The sequence below is a fragment of the Erythrolamprus reginae genome, chromosome 1 (genome assembly GCF_031021105.1).
Source record: "Erythrolamprus reginae isolate rEryReg1 chromosome 1, rEryReg1.hap1, whole genome shotgun sequence".
NCBI lineage: Eukaryota > Metazoa > Chordata > Lepidosauria > Squamata > Dipsadidae > Erythrolamprus > Erythrolamprus reginae.
The window spans coordinates 2,813,418-2,830,991 of NC_091950.1; the positions used below are offsets into that span (position 1 = coordinate 2,813,418).

A 17,574-nucleotide genomic window follows, 5' to 3' on the forward strand; every position below is an offset into this window, starting at 1 on the left:
CTGCTGCTGTGTTTCATTGAAGACTTCAACTCCATTTCTACTGATCTGTGGCTGGCTGGCTGGTTGGGTTGGTGGGCTGGCTGGACTTGTTTGCTGCTTGGCCACAAACAGGTTAGTTTCTGCAAATGCAGCTCTGATACAACCCACCACCACCAGAAGTAATGTGGAAGCAGCATTTGCCTGCTTCTCCCTCCCATCTCTGGCCCACGCTGCATGCAGATAGGGGTTGCCTGCCTTCCCCACTTGCTCTCTTTTATAACCTGTCAGTAACCCTTCCCTGGTCCATCATTGCCATCTGCCACCTGATTGGCTGGTGGCTTTTTATCCTGTGGAGCAACACACCAGGGACAAATGGTGTCTTGATGAATGGGCCCGGCTGAAGGGCAAGGGGTGGAGGGCCAGAGAGAATCACCAGGGGAGAGCCAGCATAATAGAAATGCTGGCTGGGAATGGGCTGAGACAGGTGGGTTGAGATTTACTGGGTGTGGTCAAGAGTGAGAACTGAACTCCAGAACTGAACACAGTATTCCAAATGGTGAGACCACATTTGGAATACTGTGTTCAGTTCTGGAGACCTCACCTACAAAAAGATATTGACAAAATTGAATGGGTCCAAAGACGGGCTACAAGAATGGTGGAAGGTCTTAAGCATAAAACGTATCAGGAAAGACTTCATGAACTCCATCTGTCTAGTCTAAAGGACAGAAGGAAAAGTGGGGACATGATTAAAAGTTTTAAATATGTTAAAGGGTTAAATAAGGTCCAGGAGGGAAGTGTTTTTAATAGGAAAGTGAACACAAGAACAAGGGGACACAATCTGAAGTTAGTTGGGGGAAAGATCAAAAGCAACATGAGAAAATATTATTTTACTGAAAGAGTAGTAAATCCTTGGAACAAACTTCCAGCAGATGTGGTAGATAAATCCACAGTAACTGAATTTAAACATGCCTTGGATAAACATATATCCATCCTAAGATAAAATACAGAAAATAGTATAAGGGCAAACTAGATGGATCATGAGGTCTTTTTCTACCATCAGTCTTCTATGTTTCTATGTTTCTATGTTTCTATGTTTCTATGATGTTTCCATGTTTCTATGTTTCTATGTGAGAGCCTAAAGGTGCCAATCCATTCTGAATTCACTGCATGATCACATTCCCATCAGTTCCAATAAAATCCAGCAGACAATGGATTTTCAAGAAATACTTGTTATTTTTCAAACTCATCTCTGCAGGCTTGGTGGAAAAGTCGCAACAATATCCTGCAGCTGCCCTCTTGCAGAAGTACTCAGCAAAAACCAGAGATTGAGAGAGATAACTTTGTCCTTCAAAAGCTATGAAGACAAATCAATGGAACTATTGTGCGATGGGCTCAAAACTCCATGGTGTACTGTAGAGAAGCTAAAGTAAGAAATGCATAAACCTCTCTGTTTGTTCTACACAACCATTGTTTGATTGTTATTTTTCTGGAAATTTATCCAGGGTGAGACAGTTCAACTCTTTTACTTAATCTTAGTCACTTCAAGTCCTATATAAATACATTCTATACTTATTTCTTAAGAAATAATTTTGATTTTTCATACTCTTCTTTGGAGGTTTTATGGAGAGATCCTGGACGAATCCTGCAGCGGGTATCTGGCGGATGTATTGAAGAAAAACCAGAGATTGAGAGAGTTAGAGCTGTGCTTCTCAAGCCCTGATGAGAAAGCAGTAGAACTATTATATAATGGGCTAAAAGATCCAGAACATGAAATAAAGACGCTAAAGTAAGTAATGCCTTTTACTCTACAAAATCGTCTTCTAAAGGTGAATATTTTGAAAATATATCCAGAGAAAAGCAATTTAGCTTCCATTGTTTATTGTATTTACTTCAGATCAGGGGTGAGATTCAGGTGGTTCGGAGCAGCTCAGGTGAACCATTTTTTTACGATTCTGCGCAGTTTGGAAAAGCGGCAAAGCACACCACCAGCTGGCCCTGCCTGCCCAGCCCTATATATATATATTGCCTTTGCCACACAACCAAGCTAACCTCCATGCCTCCCCCTTTGCCTTGGATTGCATAGCCAAAGATAAGCATGTTGCCCATCCCCTCGGGTCAGGTCCTAGTGCTGCGCCATTCTCTGGTTCCAGCCTTGCCCCAGAACCTCCACCTGCTTGCCATTCACCTTGTCTAAATCAGGGAACGCACCGTCCCCCCACTCTGGCCTTGTCCCGGGCCTCCATCTGCATGCCCCCCCCAGCCTGAAATTACGGCCCCCAGAGCTGAAACAGTTTATTCAGCCTGTGGTCTGCTGCACTGGGCTAAAGGGGGGGCACCGGGGGCATGGACACAGGAGGGTGAAAGGAGTTTGGGAATGGACCAGATGGTTTTTCTGACCTGTAATAATTTCCATTGGGAAAGCACTGCAGCAGAGATCGTGCAGATGTTTCTTCCATCCCTTGCGAAGCCTCGGTCACTTGCGGAGATGCTCCATGTGCTTTCTGAGTCGGCAGCTGCTTCTCAACACTGCTGTTCTGGTTGGGAGAGAGAAGGTCTTGTGCAATTGAGCAGCTGTGAGCTGCTTTCCTCCAAGTCCCATTAAAAGCCCTGCAACTGAGAGAAGCAACATTCACTATGGCTGCTACTTCTCTGTGCCACAGCAATTCCAGATGAGATTCAGTGGAAAGTCAATGCAATATGCAAATATTTGAATAAAACTGAGATTAAAGAAGCATTTTTGAGAAAAGAAAACTGTCTAGAGAAAATACTGAAAGAAAAGATTAATGATTCAAAAGGACAGGCTAGTAAGATTTATAGTATGTTATTACAAGTGGAAGAGGAAGTGATTAAAGGCCTAACAAGATACTGGCAAAATGAATTACAGATCAACGAAAACGAGATGGAAGAAGTAGTAGAAAATATATATAAGATAAAGAACACAAGAATTAGAGAGATGAGAAGGAAAATTTTACATAAATGGTACTTTACGCCAGTAAAACTAGCACACTTCCAGAGGAAAGGAAAAGGAAATTGCTGGCATGGTTGCCAAATAAAAGGAGTTTTTATGCATATGCTCTGGGAATGTGTTGAAGTTCAAAAATTTTGGAAGGAAGTACAGAATGAAATTAACAATATGCTAAACATTAATTGGATAATCACGAAAGAATCAGCAACACTAGTTAAACATGGGGAATTACGAGAATTTAAAGAAATCAAAGCAGCAGCTTTGGAAAGCGCTCAAGCAGTAGTGGTATTAGGGAGGAAGGACAGCAATAAATGGACAATCCAGAATTGGTACTGGTACATGGTGGACCACATTCACTTCGAAATTATGGAAATAAGATTAAATAACTTTGATGAAAATAAATTGGAGAAGCTGATGGCACGATGGAATAAGGTGAAAGATTATATCTTAAGTAGAATATATGACGACAATGTGAAAAATAAACTCCAATCACTCTTTGTATGTAAAGAAATGTAAACCGGAGCCAAGGAAGAAATTGAAATTTACTGTAAATAATTTAACCCCCTAAATGGTGGAGGGGTTATTGGTGTTGGGCACTTTTTCTTTAAGATTCTTTTGTTTGTTTGTTGTGATAAAAATTTAATAAATAAATTTATTTTTTAAAAAAGAATGGAAACAAGACAACAACAACATGGCTGTGCCTGGCAGCTATATATATCCCGGGCTGCCAGGCTGAGCCAACCAATCACCTTGCAGTATTTTCCCGCCCAAGGAATATGGGGCGGGTACAAGGCCTAACTGTCCTCTGGACACAACACCCTGCATGATCACATTCCCATCAGTTGCAATAAAACAGAGTTCACGATGGATTTTCAAGAAATACTTGTAATTTTTCAAACTCATCTCTGCAGCCTTTATGGACAACATGCATCAATATCCTGCACCTGGCCTCTTGCAGAAGTACCCAGTGAAAACCAGAGATTGAGAGAGATAACGTTGTCCTTCGAAAGCTATGATGACCAATCAATGCAACTGTTGTGCAATGGGCTCAATAATCCAGGATGTACAGTAGAGAAGCTAAGGTAAGAAATGCATAGACCTTCCTGTTTGATCTACACAACCATTTTTTGATTGTTATTTTTCTGGAAACATATCCAGGGTGATGCAGTTCAACTCTTTTACTTAATCATAGTTGCTTCAAGTCCTATATAAATACAGTGGCACCTCTACTTAAGAACTTCATTTGTTCTGTGACCAAATTCTTAAGTAGAAAAGTTTGTAAGGAGGAGGAGGGGGGGCAGAAGAGGAGGAGGACAGTCACTGCCAAAGGAAGAAGGTGAGATGGGGGAATCAAAAAACCCCAAAATTTTAAGCCTTAAAAAGAAAACGAACTCTGAGGCGGCAAGGAGGAGCACGCGCCTCCCATACACACAGCACGAGGCTGCCTCCCATACACTGCACCAGAGAGAGAAACCCAGGCGAGCGAGAGGGCCACTGAAAGGCTCCTCTGGCAGCCCAGAAAAGCGTGAGATAGCCAGGATTAAAGGGGGAATGGTAGGAAACTCGCTGGGCCTTCGTGCCGCTCTCAAATCCCCTGGGAAATTTTTCTGGGCTCGGGTTCTTAAGTAGAAAATGGTTCTTAAGAAGAGGCAGAAAAAGTTTGAACACCCGGTTCTTATCTAGAAAAGTTCTTAATTAGAGGTGTTCTTAGATTCCACAGTACATTCTATGCCTATTTTCAAGCCATAGTTTTAATTTTTCATATTCTTCTTTGGAGGCTTGAGGGAGATGCCCTGACCGAATTCTGTAGTGTGTATCTTGCGGAAGTATTCAAGAAAAACCAGAGATTGACAGAGTTAGAGCTACGCATTGCAATCTTTGATGAAAAAGCGGTAGAACTATTATGTGGTGGGCTGAATGATCCAGAATGTAAAATAAAGAAGCTAAAGTAAGTTTTACTCTCTACAATTGTCTTCTAAAGGTTAATATTTTGAAAATATATCAAGAGAGAAGCACCTGATCATATTCACCCTTGTTTAAAGTGACCAGATTTTAAGATTGGGAAAGAGGGACATTTTTGGGGGGGGGGGCTAAAAAAAAGTTAAGCCAAAAAAAATTAGCATCGCATTCCTTTCTCTCTATTTCTCTATCTTTTTCTCTCCCTCCCTCTTTCTCTCTCTTCCTTCCTTCCTCTTTCTTTCTCTCTTCCTTTCTTCCTCTTTTTTGCTCTGTTTCTCTCTTCTTCCCTCTATCTGTCTTTCTCTCTCCCTCCTTCCCTCTATCTCTCTCCCTTTCTTTCTTTCTGTTTCTCTCTCCCTCCTTCCCTTTCTCTTTATTTCTCTCTTTCTTTCTCTCCTTCCCTCTTTCTTTCTTTTTCTCTCTCTCTCCCTATCTTTCTTTCTCTCTCTTTCTTTCTCTCACTCTCTTTTTTCTCTCTTTCTCCCCCTCTCTCTTTCTCTCTTCTCCCTCCTTCAATGAAGCATTGTGTGAAGAGTCTGAATACTTATGCCAATGGGATATTTCAGTTTTTTTCTTTTTAATACATTTATAGACCTTTCTAAAATTTTGTTTTCTTTTTGTCTTTATGCTCTATATTGATGTAGATTAATGAGAAGACAAATGAATTGTAATGACTATAGAATCAGGCTACAGCATAACAAAATGAAGAAAAAGTGAAGGGGGTCGGAGAAATTTCTGAATGGGTATAGAAACTTCAGGCCCCCACCCTTGGCAAAGCCTCCTTTGTATGCATCTGCCTACTTCAGCCCATTCACAACCAGCTTTCCTCCTCTGCTGGCCTTTCCCCAATGAGTCTCCCTGGCCAGTAGGCATCTGGCCCTCCGACCCTTGCCCTTTGGCCTGGCCCATTTGCTGAAATTCCATTTGGAATACTGTGTCCAGTTCTGGAGACCTCACCTTCAAAAAGATATTGATAAAATTGAATGGATCCAAAGACGGGCTACAAGAATGGTGGAAGGTCCACTGATGAAGTGGACAAGGCCATTGGAGCTGTGAGTTCCGCCACCTGTTTGCTGGATCCGTGTCCCTCCTGGCTGGTTTCAGCCAGCAGGGAGGTGACACGGAGCTGGGTCCAGGAGATTGTCAATGCTTCTTTGGGGAGGGGGTCCTTTCTGGATCCCTACAAGGAGGCACTTGTGTGCCCCCTCCTCAAGAAGCCTTCCCTGGACCCAGCTATTCTCAACAACTATCGCCCAGTCTCCAACATTCCCTTTATGGGGAAGGTTGTTGAGAAGGTGGTGGTGCTCCAGCTCCAGCGGTCCTTGGAAGAATCCGATTATCTAGGCCCTCAACAGTCAGGATTCAGGCCCAGCTACAGCATGGAAACTGCTTTGGTCACGCTGATAGATGATCTCTGGCGGGCCTGGGACAGGGGTTTATCCTCTGTCCTGGTGCCTCTTGACCTGTCAGCGACTTTCAATACCATAACGCTAAGCTTCATAAATAAAGTCCTTGAATGCGCCAAAATGACTAAATTGACATTAGAGCTACAGGAAAAGAATAAATCCGAATTATATAAAATATGGGAAAGCTGGTATAAATGGCTGAAACTGGGAATATATATATAAAACATAACAGAATAGTAATATTAGACACTCCTTCCTCTCATATCCAAACACAATGACAACAGAGAAATACTACACCATGAGTCAATAGAACTCAACTTCCCCCCCCCCAGGAAAAGAAAAGCTCGCACCCCTCCAAAAATACCTAAGAGAAGTATCAATAAAATATTTACAATTCATGAAAACAAATATACAATTCCATTCCTTAGACATAAACACCTAACCTAAGGTCGCTCAACAACGATTTATGTTTGCATTTGTTTTTATTCACTATTGAAATTCAATACTATATACGTTAACATATGGCCTTGTCCCTTTTCACTCCCTATTCCCCCTTCCCCTATGCATGTTTTGCTTGTTTGGTTGTTTCTTTTATGGGTAGAAAATCAATAAAGATTAATACATTTTTTAAATAAGAAAAGCTGGCTGTGAGTGGGCTGAGGCGGGGGGGTTGAGAGGAACTGGGTGCGGTCAAGGGTGAGAACCTATAGATTTCAATCCATTCTGAATGCCCTGCATGATCACATTCCCATCAGTTGCAATAAAACCCAGCAAACGATGGATTTTCAAGAAATGCCTGTAATTTTTCAAACTCATCTCTGCAGGCTTGGTGGAGCATATGCAACAATGTCCTGCATCAGGCCTCTTGTAGAAGTACTCAAGAAAAACCAGAGACTGGGAGAGTTAACGTTGTTCTTCGAAAACTATGTTAGCGAATCAATGGAACTATTGTGTGATGGGCTCAATAATCCAGGATGTACAGTCGAGAAGCTAAAGTAAGAAATGCATAGACCTCTCTGTTTGATCTACATAACTATTGTCTGCTTGTTATTTTTCAGCAAATATTTCCAGGGTGACAAAGTTCAACTCTTTTACTTAATCATAGTCGCTCCAAGTCCTATATAAATACATTCTATGCTTATTTTCAAGCAATAGTTTTAATTTTTCATATTCTTCTTTGGAGGCTTGAGAGATATACCCTGGATGAATCCTGCAGTGAGTATCTTCCAGAAGTATTCAAGAAAAACGAGAGACTGAGAGAGTTGGAGCTGTGCTTCCCAAGACTTGATGACAAAGCTGTAGAACTATTATGTGGTGGGCTAAAAGATACAGAATGTAAAATAAAGACGCTAAAGTAAGTAATGTATTTTACTCTACAAAATTGTCTTCTAAATGTTAATATTTTGAAAACCTATCCAGACAGAAGCAGTTTAACTTCCATTGTTTATCATATTCCCTCTAGTTCAGGGTGGGATTCAGCCAGTTCCGAGCAGTTCGGGTGCTCGGTTGTGCAGTTTGGAGAAGTAGCAAAGCACACCACCAGCTGGGTCTGCCTGCCCTGCCCTATATATATATCACCTTCGCCACACAGCCCAGCTAATCTCCACACCTTGCCATTTGCCTTGGGTTGGTGAATCAAATAGAAGCCTGCTGCACTTCGCCTCGTGTCAGGTCCCAGGGTTGCACCATTCTCTGGTTCCAGCCTTGCCCCGGAGCCTCCACCTCACCTGCTTTCCACTCACCTCGTCTAGGTCAGGGAATGCACCATCCCCCCACTCTGGCCATGCCCCAGGCCTCCATCTGCATGCCAGCCCCCACCCAGAAAATCAAAGGAATTTATTTGGCCTGTGGCCTGCTGCACTAGGGGTGGGAGCGCTCAGGGGACATGGACACAGGACGGACAAAGCAGTTTGGGAATGGACCAGATGGTTTTTCTGACCTGTAAGAGGTTCCATTCAGAAAGCACTGGAGTGGAGATCTTGCAGATGTTTCTTCCATCCCTTGCTGAGCCTGGGTCGCGTGCGGAGATGCTACATGTGACCTCTCAGTCGGCAGCTGCTTCTCTCCACTGCTGTTCTTGTGGGAGAGAGAGCATCTTGTGCAATTTAGAAACATAGAAACATAGAAGACTGATGGCAGAAAAAGACCTCGTGGTCCATCTAATCTGTCCTTATACTATTGCCTGTACTTTATCTTAGGATGGATATATGTTTATCCCAGGCAGGTTTAAATTCAGTGACTGTGGATTTACCAATCACGTCTGCTGGAAGTTTGTTCCAAGGATCTACTACTCTTTCAGTAAAATAATATTTTCTCATGTTGCTTTTGATCTTTCCCCCAACTAACTTTAGATTTTGTCCCCTTGTTCTTGTGTTCACTTTCCTATTAAAAACACTTCCCTTCTGGACCTTATTTAACCCTTTGACATATTTAAATGTTTCGATCATGTCCCCCCTTTTCCTTCTGTCCTCCAGACTATACAGATTGAGTTCATGAAGTCTTTCCAGATACGTTTTATGCTTAAGACCTTCCACCATTCTTGTAGTCTGTCTTTAGACCCCTTCAATTTTGTCAATATCTTTTTGTAGATGAGGTCTCCAGAACTGAACACAGTATTCCAAATGGGATCTCACCAGTGCTCTCAATCTCCCTCTTCCTGCTTGTTATACCTCTAGCTATGCAGCCAAGCATCCTACTTGCTTTCCCTACCGCCTGACTGCACTGTTCACCCATTTGGAGACTGTCAGAAATCACTACCCCTAAATCCTTCTCTTCTGAAGTTTTTGCTAGCACAGAACTGCCAATACAATACTCAGATTGAGGATTCCTTTTCCCCAAGTGCATTATTTTACATTTGGAAACATTAATTTAATCTTAATCATTTCCTATATTTTTTGCACTCTATAACTTTAGCACTTTATAACTTTAATGATTTTTTAATAATTATATGTTATTCTATTAAGATCTTGAGAATAACTTAGTGTTAATTAGTATCCTATTTTAATGTAATTGATTTTTATATTGTTTTTCAATTGAATCTATATTGAAATTAATAATTTAGCTAATTTCTTAGAAGGGTTTTTAAAACTAATGAATTATTGGGCTGGGTATGATGATATGTATGAAATGAATGATTGTTATGGGTGAGCTGGGTGGGACTTTGGTATGGATGAAATAAATGGAAATGGTATGAATGATTTGATTAGCCTACTTGACACAGGAGAGGCAGGAGGGGAGGGGGCACCGATGTCTGAGGTGGTAGAGGCTCGGAATATTCCGGTCCTGCTGGGGAGAGGCAGATATGGCGGGGGCCACAGAGCTAGCCGTTCCAGGGGAACGAGAGATCGTTGCTTAATAACGATCCCTTGTTCCGGCTCTGTGAACCCAATCCTGGGTGCTGGTGATGAGTGTAATTCTGGCCCTGGGCTCAAGCTGCTGCTACTCAATGCCAGGTCGGTGGTAAATAAAGCTCTCCTCATCCGGGATTTGATCCAGGATGAGGAGGCCGACCTGGCATGTGTTACTGAAACCTGGCTGGACCCAGAGGGAGGAGTTCCTCTCTCTGAAATCTGCCCAGCCGGGTTTCAGATATGGCATCAGCCTCGACCCCAGGGAAGGGGGGGAGGAGTGGCTATTATAGCCAGGGAGAGCCTTGGCTTGCGTAGACTCGTTGCTCCAGAGATTGCAGGCTGCGAGTCCCTCCTGGTGAAGTTGGACTTAGGGGTCCAGGTGGGCTTGTTTCTCACGTACCTGCCTCCCAGCTGCGTGTCACAAGCCCTGCCTGTGCTACTCGAGGAGGTAGCCGGGTTGGCGGTGGGGTTCCCCAGACTTCTTGTCTTGGGGGACTTTAACCTGCCGTCGCTCGGTGAAACCTCTGGACTGGCACAGGAGTTCATGGCCACCATGACAGCCATGGACCTGACCCAAGTAGTACAGGGTCCGACTCATGAGGGGGGGCATGCACCCGACATGGTATTCCTCTCTGAGCAACTGAGTAATGGTCTGAGACTAAGGGGCTTAGAAGTGTTGCCTTTGTCATGGTCAGACCATTTTCTACTGTGGCTTGACTTCCTGGCTCCAATCCTTCCTCGCAGGGAGGCGGAACCGATTAACCTGTTCCGCCCCAGATGCCTGATGGATCCAGAGGGCTTTCAGAAGGCGCATGGGGTTATTCCAGATACACTCGTACACAGTTCGGCAGAGTCTCTGGCTGAGGCCTGGAACAAGGCTGCAGCGGAGGCTCTTGACCGAATTGCGCCGTTGCGACCTCTCCGCGGCACTAGACCCTGTAGAGCTCCATGGTTCAACGAGGAGCTCCGGGAGTTGAAACGCCAGAAGAGGCATCTAGAGAAGCGATGGAGGAAGAATAAGTCCGAATCCGATCGAACACTTGTAAGAGCACATGTTAAGACTTACAAAGTGGCACTCAAGGCGGCAAGATTCGCGTATCATTCTGCCTTGATTGCATCAGCGGAATCCCGCCCAGCCGCTCTGTTTAGGGTGACCCGCTCCCTTCTTAATCAGGGGGGGAGTTGGGGAGCCCTTGCAGAGTAGTGCCGAGGATTTTAACACGTTTTTCGCTGATAAAATTGCTCGGATCCGAGCGGACCTCGACTCCAATTGGAATACAGAGTCGACTGACAACGAGTCAGTCGAGGTGACTGGAGCACGTACTTGTCCACCTGTCTGGGAAGAGTTTGATCTGGTGACACCTGATGAAGTGGACAAGGCCATTGGAGCTGTGAGTTCTGCCACCTGTTTACTGGATCCGTGTCCCTCCTGGCTGGTTTCGGCCAGCAGGGAGGTGACACAGAGCTGGGTCCAGGAGATTGTCAATGCTTCTTTGGGGAGGGGGTCCTTCCCGGATCCCTACAAGGAGGCACTTGTGCGCCCCCTCCTCAAGAAGCCTTCCCTGGACCCAGCCATTCTCAACAACTATCGACCAGTCTCCAACCTTCCCTTTATGGGGAAGGTTGTTGAGAAGGTGGTGGCCCTCCAGCTCCAGCGGTCCTTGGAAGAAGCCGATTATCTAGGTCCTCAGCAGTCAGGATTCAGGCCCGGCTACAGCACGGAAACTGCTTTGGTCGCGCTGATGGATGATCTCTGGCAGGCCCAGGACAGGGGTTTATCCTCTGTCCTGGTGCTTCTTGACCTCTCAGCGGCTTTCGATACCATCGACCATGGTATCCTTCTGCACCGGCTGGAGGGGTTGGGAGTGGGAGGCACTGTCCTTCAGTGGTTCTCTTCCTACTTCTCTGGTCGGTCGCAGTCGGTGTTAGTGGGGGGTCAGAGGTCGACCTCTAGGTTGCTCCCTTGTGGGGTGCCTCAGGGGTCGGTCCTCTCCCCCCTACTATTTAATATCTACATGAAACCGCTGGGTGAGATCATCCAAGGGCATGGGGTGAGGTATCATCAGTATGCAGATGATACCCAGCTTTACATCTCCACCCCTTGTCCAGTCGGCGAAGCAGTGGAAGTGATGTGCCGGTGCCTGGAGGCTGTTGGGGTCTGGATGGGTGTCAACAGACTCAAGCTCAACCTGGATAAGACGGAGTGGCTGTGGGTTTTGCCTCCCAAGGACAATTCCATCTGTCCGTCCATCACCCTGGGGGGGGAGTCACTAAGCCCCTCAGAGAGGGTTCGCAACTTGGGCGTCCTCCTCGATCCACAGCTCACACTAGAAAAACATCTTTCAGCTGTGGCGAGGGGGGCGTTTGCCCAGGTTCGCCTGGTGCACCAGTTGCGGCCCTATTTGGACCGGGAGTCACTGCTCACAGTCACTCATGCCCTCATCACCTCGAGGCTCGGCTACTGTAATGCTCTCTACATGGGGCTACCTTTGAAAAGTGTTTGGAAACTTCAGATCGTGCAGAATGCAGCTGCGAGAGCTATCATGGGCTTTCCTAAATTTGCCCATGTCACACCAACACTCCGCAGTCTGCATTGGTTGCCGATCAGTTTCCGGTCACAATTCAAAGTGTTGGTTATGACCTATAAAGCCCTTCATGGCACTGGACCAGAATATCTCCGGGACCGCCTTCTGCCGCACGAATCCCAGCGACCAGTTAGGTCCCACAGAGTTGGCCTTCTCCGGGTCCCGTCAACTAAACAATGTCGGTTGGCGGGACCCAGGGGAAGAGCCTTCTCTGTGGCGGCCCCAACCCTTTGGATCCAACTCCCCCCAGATATCAGAGTTGCCCCCACCCTCCTAGCCTTTCGTAAGCTCCTTAAAACCCACCTCTGTCGTCAGGCATGGGGGAATTGACATGTTCCTTCCCCCTAGGCTTATAAAATTTATGCATGGTACGCTAGTGTGTATGATTGGTTTTTAACTTGTGGTGTTTTTAAATTAATTTAAATATTGGATTTGTCTTACATTGTATTGCTATTGCTGTGAGCCGCCCCGAGTCTGCGGAGAGGGGCGGCATACAAATCTGATTAAAGTTAAAGTAAAGTTAAAGCTGTGAGCTGCTGCTTCCCTCCAAGTCCCATCTGAAAGAGCTGCAGCTGAGAGAAAGAGCATTCCAGATGGCTGCTACTTCTCTGTGCCACAGCAATTCCAGATGGGACTTAGAGGAAAGCCATGGCTCACAGCTGCTCAGTTGCACAAGACCCTCTCCCAGAAGTGTAGAGAGAAGCAGCCGCTGTCCCGGAGAGCAGATATGGAGGGGAGTAAACTCTGAAAGGCTGCTCGGTCGATCCTCACTGTGTGGCGGAAGCTGTGTAAGCATGGAAGGCATATGCACATGCGTGCATGATTACATTTTTGGTGAACCGTTTGCTAAATTAGTTGAATCCCACCACTGCTTCAGTTCCTTTAAAAATACAACATATGGTTGTTTTTCCTAAGAGAATGTTAATATTGCGATTCCTGTCTGCAGGTTTTCTGGAGAGATCCCAAATGAATCTTACAGCAGGCATCTTGCAGAAGTATTCATGGAAAACCAGAGCCTGAGACAGGTAGAACTGACCATCCAGTATCCAGATGAGAAAACCGTGGGACCTTTGTACGAAGGGCTCAAGCATCCAAAATGTAAAATAGAGACAGCACAGTAAGTGGCCATTTGTTTCCATTTTCATGTGCCAACCATCTCTTCCACGTTGATCTTCTGGAAATAGACCCAGGATGAGGCCATTCTATTTGCAGTATATGACTTTCGCTTCCTTCAACCGTACAGTTCCTGTTTCTTTTCAAAGATCCAAATACTAAAACTCTTATGATTATCTTTCAGTGGGTGAAACAGTTCTTAGTAACATATCTCAAATTGATAACTTACAATTTTCCACAAAAGCTGAGATTCCTTATTCCGAAAGGAATAAAATTTGTTGAACAGCTATTGACCTCTGCTCTCTCATTGCTGTGGTCACATGATCTTCATTTTGAATATTCCCTGATAGTTTCCCAGCCCTGTAAACCCTTTCTCCGTCCTTTCCCCTAGCAGCAAGGAATTGACTCATTGTGTGGCCTTTTAAAAAGCAATACTTTTAAGATCCACGAAGAAAGGCCTGGCTATTCTTGTGTTTGGTGTTCCTTTTCTCTGGCACACAAACTATATCTCACTTTTTGTTTAGAAAGTAAGGGAACAGGGATACTACATCCTTTTATAGTTCTTCACATTCACATGCGAGGCAGGTTGGGCTGACAGTCACCAAGGGAGGGGCTGTGTTGCAGAGAGCTTAAGAATCGGATCTCTCTGGTATCAGTCAAATATACAGTGGTACCTCGTGATACGAACCCCTCGCCATACGAACAATCCAAGATACGAACCCAGGGATCGGAAGTTTTTTGCCTCTTCTTCCGAACTTTTTCCATCTTACAAACCCGCCACTGCCACCGAGAAGCCCCGCTGCCCAGCTGTCGCCTTTAGGAACAGCCGGGGGGCTTCTCGGCGTTCCCCTGAACACCGAACCTGGAAGTTTGGCGAAAGTTTGGGGTCAGCGTTCGGGTTCAGGAGGACGCTGAGAAGCCCCGCTGCCCAGCTGTTAGCTTTTCAAAAGAGCCGCAGAGCTGTCAGGCCGGTCAGGAGGCTGGAAAGGAGGTGGGGAATCCCAATAGGGAATTCCATGGGCAGAGCTTTGACATCACAAAGACGTCCTTCCTGGCCGGCCGAAATGTAGAGTCCAGGAAGGACGTCTTTGTGACGTCAAAGCTCTGCCCATGGAATTCCCTATTGGGATTCCCCACCTTCTTTCCAGCCTCCTGACCGGCCCAACAGCTCCGCAACTCTTTTGAAAAGCTAACAGCTGGGTGGCGGTGCTTTTCAGCATCCTCCTGAACCCGAATGCCATACCCGAACTTCCAGGTTTGGCGTTTGGGAGGCTGCCGAGAACCCCTCGGCTATTTCAAAAGGTGACAGTCGGGCGGCGGGCCTTCTCGGCAGCCACCCGAACCCGAACCTTTGCCGAACTTCCGGCTTCGGCAATGGGAGAACGCTGAGAAATGCCCGGCTGTTTCAAAAGGTTTTTTGCGGGTTTTTTCTTTCACGCATTAATTCATTTTACATTGTTTCCTATGGGAAACAATGTTTCATCTTATGAATTTTTCACCTTACGAACCTCCCCCGGGAACCAATTAGGTTCATAACATGAGGTATTACTGTATTAGGAAATATAATATAATACCTCAGTCTTTGCCCATCCTGTTTCATTTTTCAACTGCTTCCTACTCTAAACTAAATATAGGCTAGCACATCCTCAGCCATCAGAGAGTAGATAAATCTGTGTTCCCCAGCTCTCCAGATGTCATGTGATCCTATTTCTCTTCCCTGTAAGGTATAATTCCCTGTAAGGTATATTCTTTATACTTTATTAAAATATACTCCTATACTTCAATAAGGAAACCAGCAGGGATACTAAACTTTTGTTCAGATGAGAACAACAATGTAAAACATTGTGCTGGAGTAAATTAATTAAATATCAATTAAATTAATACAATTAAAATATCATCAGCATAATTATGCCGCCTGGAAAAACAGAGGGACATCATAGTCAGGGCATGGCCCTAAATGTTGGGAGATGGAAGGAGGAGTGAAAAGGATGTTTCTCTACCCACCTGTTGTATCCCATGCATGATTTTATACCCTTTGATCAAGTCACCCTTTAAATGCTGTCCCCTCCTAAAGGGATAGTTTATTAAGAGATAGGAAATCCTTCCAAAGACATCCACTTTTCTGAATCAAATAAAATGTAGAAAGAATGAAACCAAATAAAATCTGGAATTTTGTTGAGTTATAGATCAGACTATATTTGCTGTCTGTCCTGCGAGATGCCAGGTGGGTCCCCTGCACAGCCCTGTTAGAGATATGACTGAGAACTTACATTTTGTTGACAGGTTAAAGTAAGATTTGGTTTTTCGTTATAGGTTGAATGGAAAACATATTATACAGAATGGAAAGTGGATGGACATGGAGCGCACAGTTTAAGCCTCCAGTGCAAATGATGTTTCTTCATGCTTGTGTCAGCCGCTCTCCATTATTCTTCATATCTTCTCTGCAGGGACTGTCATTAAGAAACGGGGGGCAGGGGGAGGCATTCGGGATTTGGGGGGGAAACACGCTGGAGGAGCCCATGGGAGATTTGATTTTGTATGAGAAAAGGGAAAGGGGGAGGGAGCTGCAGCCTGGCCCAGATGTGCAGAGCAGAGCTGCTTATCACCAACTCAAGGCTAATGGCTGTGCATTCCAGAAGTGTGAAACGCCAGCGAAGATGCCCCCACCTGATGCTCCTGGACACTTTGGATTGGATGGACTGCCAAAGGGGGGTGTTGGGGTTACTGTCAACCTGCGCTGCCTGCTGCTGCATTCTTTGCTCGGTTGCCATAGAGACGGGGAGGGGGAGATAATAAAGGGGGGTTGGGAAGTGTGCAGGAGGGGAAAAGTTTTCTTACGTTTCGATTTCCCAGGCATTGACGAGACCGTTAGACTGGCAAATTCCTGAGATTCCCGGGAGGAGCATCTTGGACCCCCTGATGCATCTGGACAATGGAGATTGGGAGGATGCCCAACAGGGGGGGTGGAAAAAGGGGGTTTTAGTATGTGGGTTACGGGCCATTTTCTTCAGATTTTGCTTTGCTTCTGATGCTTCAAGTTCTGATTTTGATAAATTCACTTTTAACCTCAAATGAAAAGACTCTGAGTTTTATTTGTCTGAATTCTGACTGGCAGCACCTGACAGGTACTTTGTAATAGGCATTTTGCCCGCCTTTTTCTTCAGACTTTGCTTTTCTTTCGTTGCATTCACTTCTGATTTAGTAAAAGTGACTTTTGAAGTTCAAAATGGACTCTGAGTTTGACTTTCCTAAATTCTGAGCAAAGCAGACCTGACAGTTTATTCATTTATTTATTAGATTTGGATGCCACCCCTCTCCTTGTTTGATCTCTTTTTATTTCTTTTTCTCCTCCTATGGCAGTGATGGCAAACCTTTTTTTCCTTGGGTGCAGAAAGAGTGTGTGGGCACGCTATCGCTCATCCGTGAGTGCCCACACCCATAATTCCTGGGGAGGGCGAAACAGCTTCCTCCACCCCTGGAGGCCTCTGGAGGTCAGAAATGGCCTGTTTTCCAACTTCTGGTGTTTTGCCCTCCCCAGACTCCAAAGGCTTCACTGGAGCCAGAGGAGGTTAAAATGCCCTCCCCCATCCTCCTGGAGACTCTCTGGAAGCCAAAAAAGCCCTCCCGGGGCCTCTGTATGAGCCTAAAATCAGATGACCAGCACACACCTGCCAGTTGGAGCTGAGCTAGGACAACGGCTCACGTGCCAGCAGATATGACTCTGCGTGCCACCTGTGGCACCCGTGCCCTAAGTTTGCCATTGCTGCCCTACAGTAATAATTTATTTAATAAATAAATTCCAACATTATTGTGGAAGGAATCAAAATTACTACATAAATTTCCAATTGACATTGTCAAAAGCTTTCTGCACATCTAAGAACATTAAGGCACAGGGTGTTGTTCATAATATTCTAAAGTACTTAAAATCATACACATATTGTTTTAAACTGTCTTTTTGGTAAAATTCCATTTTGGTCAGAATGTATAATTTCATTGAGAATTTTTTAAAAATCTATTTGCTATTATTGAAGCAAATATTTTGTAGTCCACATTCAACAACGAGATCAATCTGTAATTTTTAAATTTTTGTAAATTAGTCTCTTCTTTTGGGATCAAAGTGATAAATGCTTCTATCCAAGAATATGGTACTTTAGCTTTCAATATTAGTTCATTATAAAGTTCTAACATCACAATTCCAAATGTTTCTTCAAATATTT

General features: G+C 44.8%; 1 protein-coding gene across 3 annotated transcripts in view; it reads left to right on the forward strand.

Moving 5' to 3' along the window:
- The window catches only part of LOC139162911 (NACHT, LRR and PYD domains-containing protein 3-like), a 48,927-nt gene extending 32,498 nt beyond the window's left edge, over nt 1-16,429 (forward strand). For 2 of the 3 annotated variants that reach the window (XM_070743818.1, XM_070743835.1), the window contains 8 exons: nt 1,235-1,405; nt 1,595-1,765; nt 3,856-4,026; nt 4,722-4,892; nt 7,134-7,304; nt 7,493-7,663; nt 13,191-13,361; nt 15,671-16,429. In XM_070743818.1, the coding sequence (XP_070599919.1) occupies nt 1,235-1,405; nt 1,595-1,765; nt 3,856-4,026; nt 4,722-4,892; nt 7,134-7,304; nt 7,493-7,663; nt 13,191-13,361; nt 15,671-15,731 (1,258 nt within the window). In that variant the 3' untranslated portion in view covers nt 15,732-16,429. The remainder of the gene's footprint in view (nt 1-1,234; nt 1,406-1,594; nt 1,766-3,855; nt 4,027-4,721; nt 4,893-7,133; nt 7,305-7,492; nt 7,664-13,190; nt 13,362-15,670) is intronic. The other variant, XM_070743826.1, reaches the window with a different exon arrangement.
- The last annotated feature ends 1,145 nt before the right edge of the window (nt 16,430-17,574 follow it).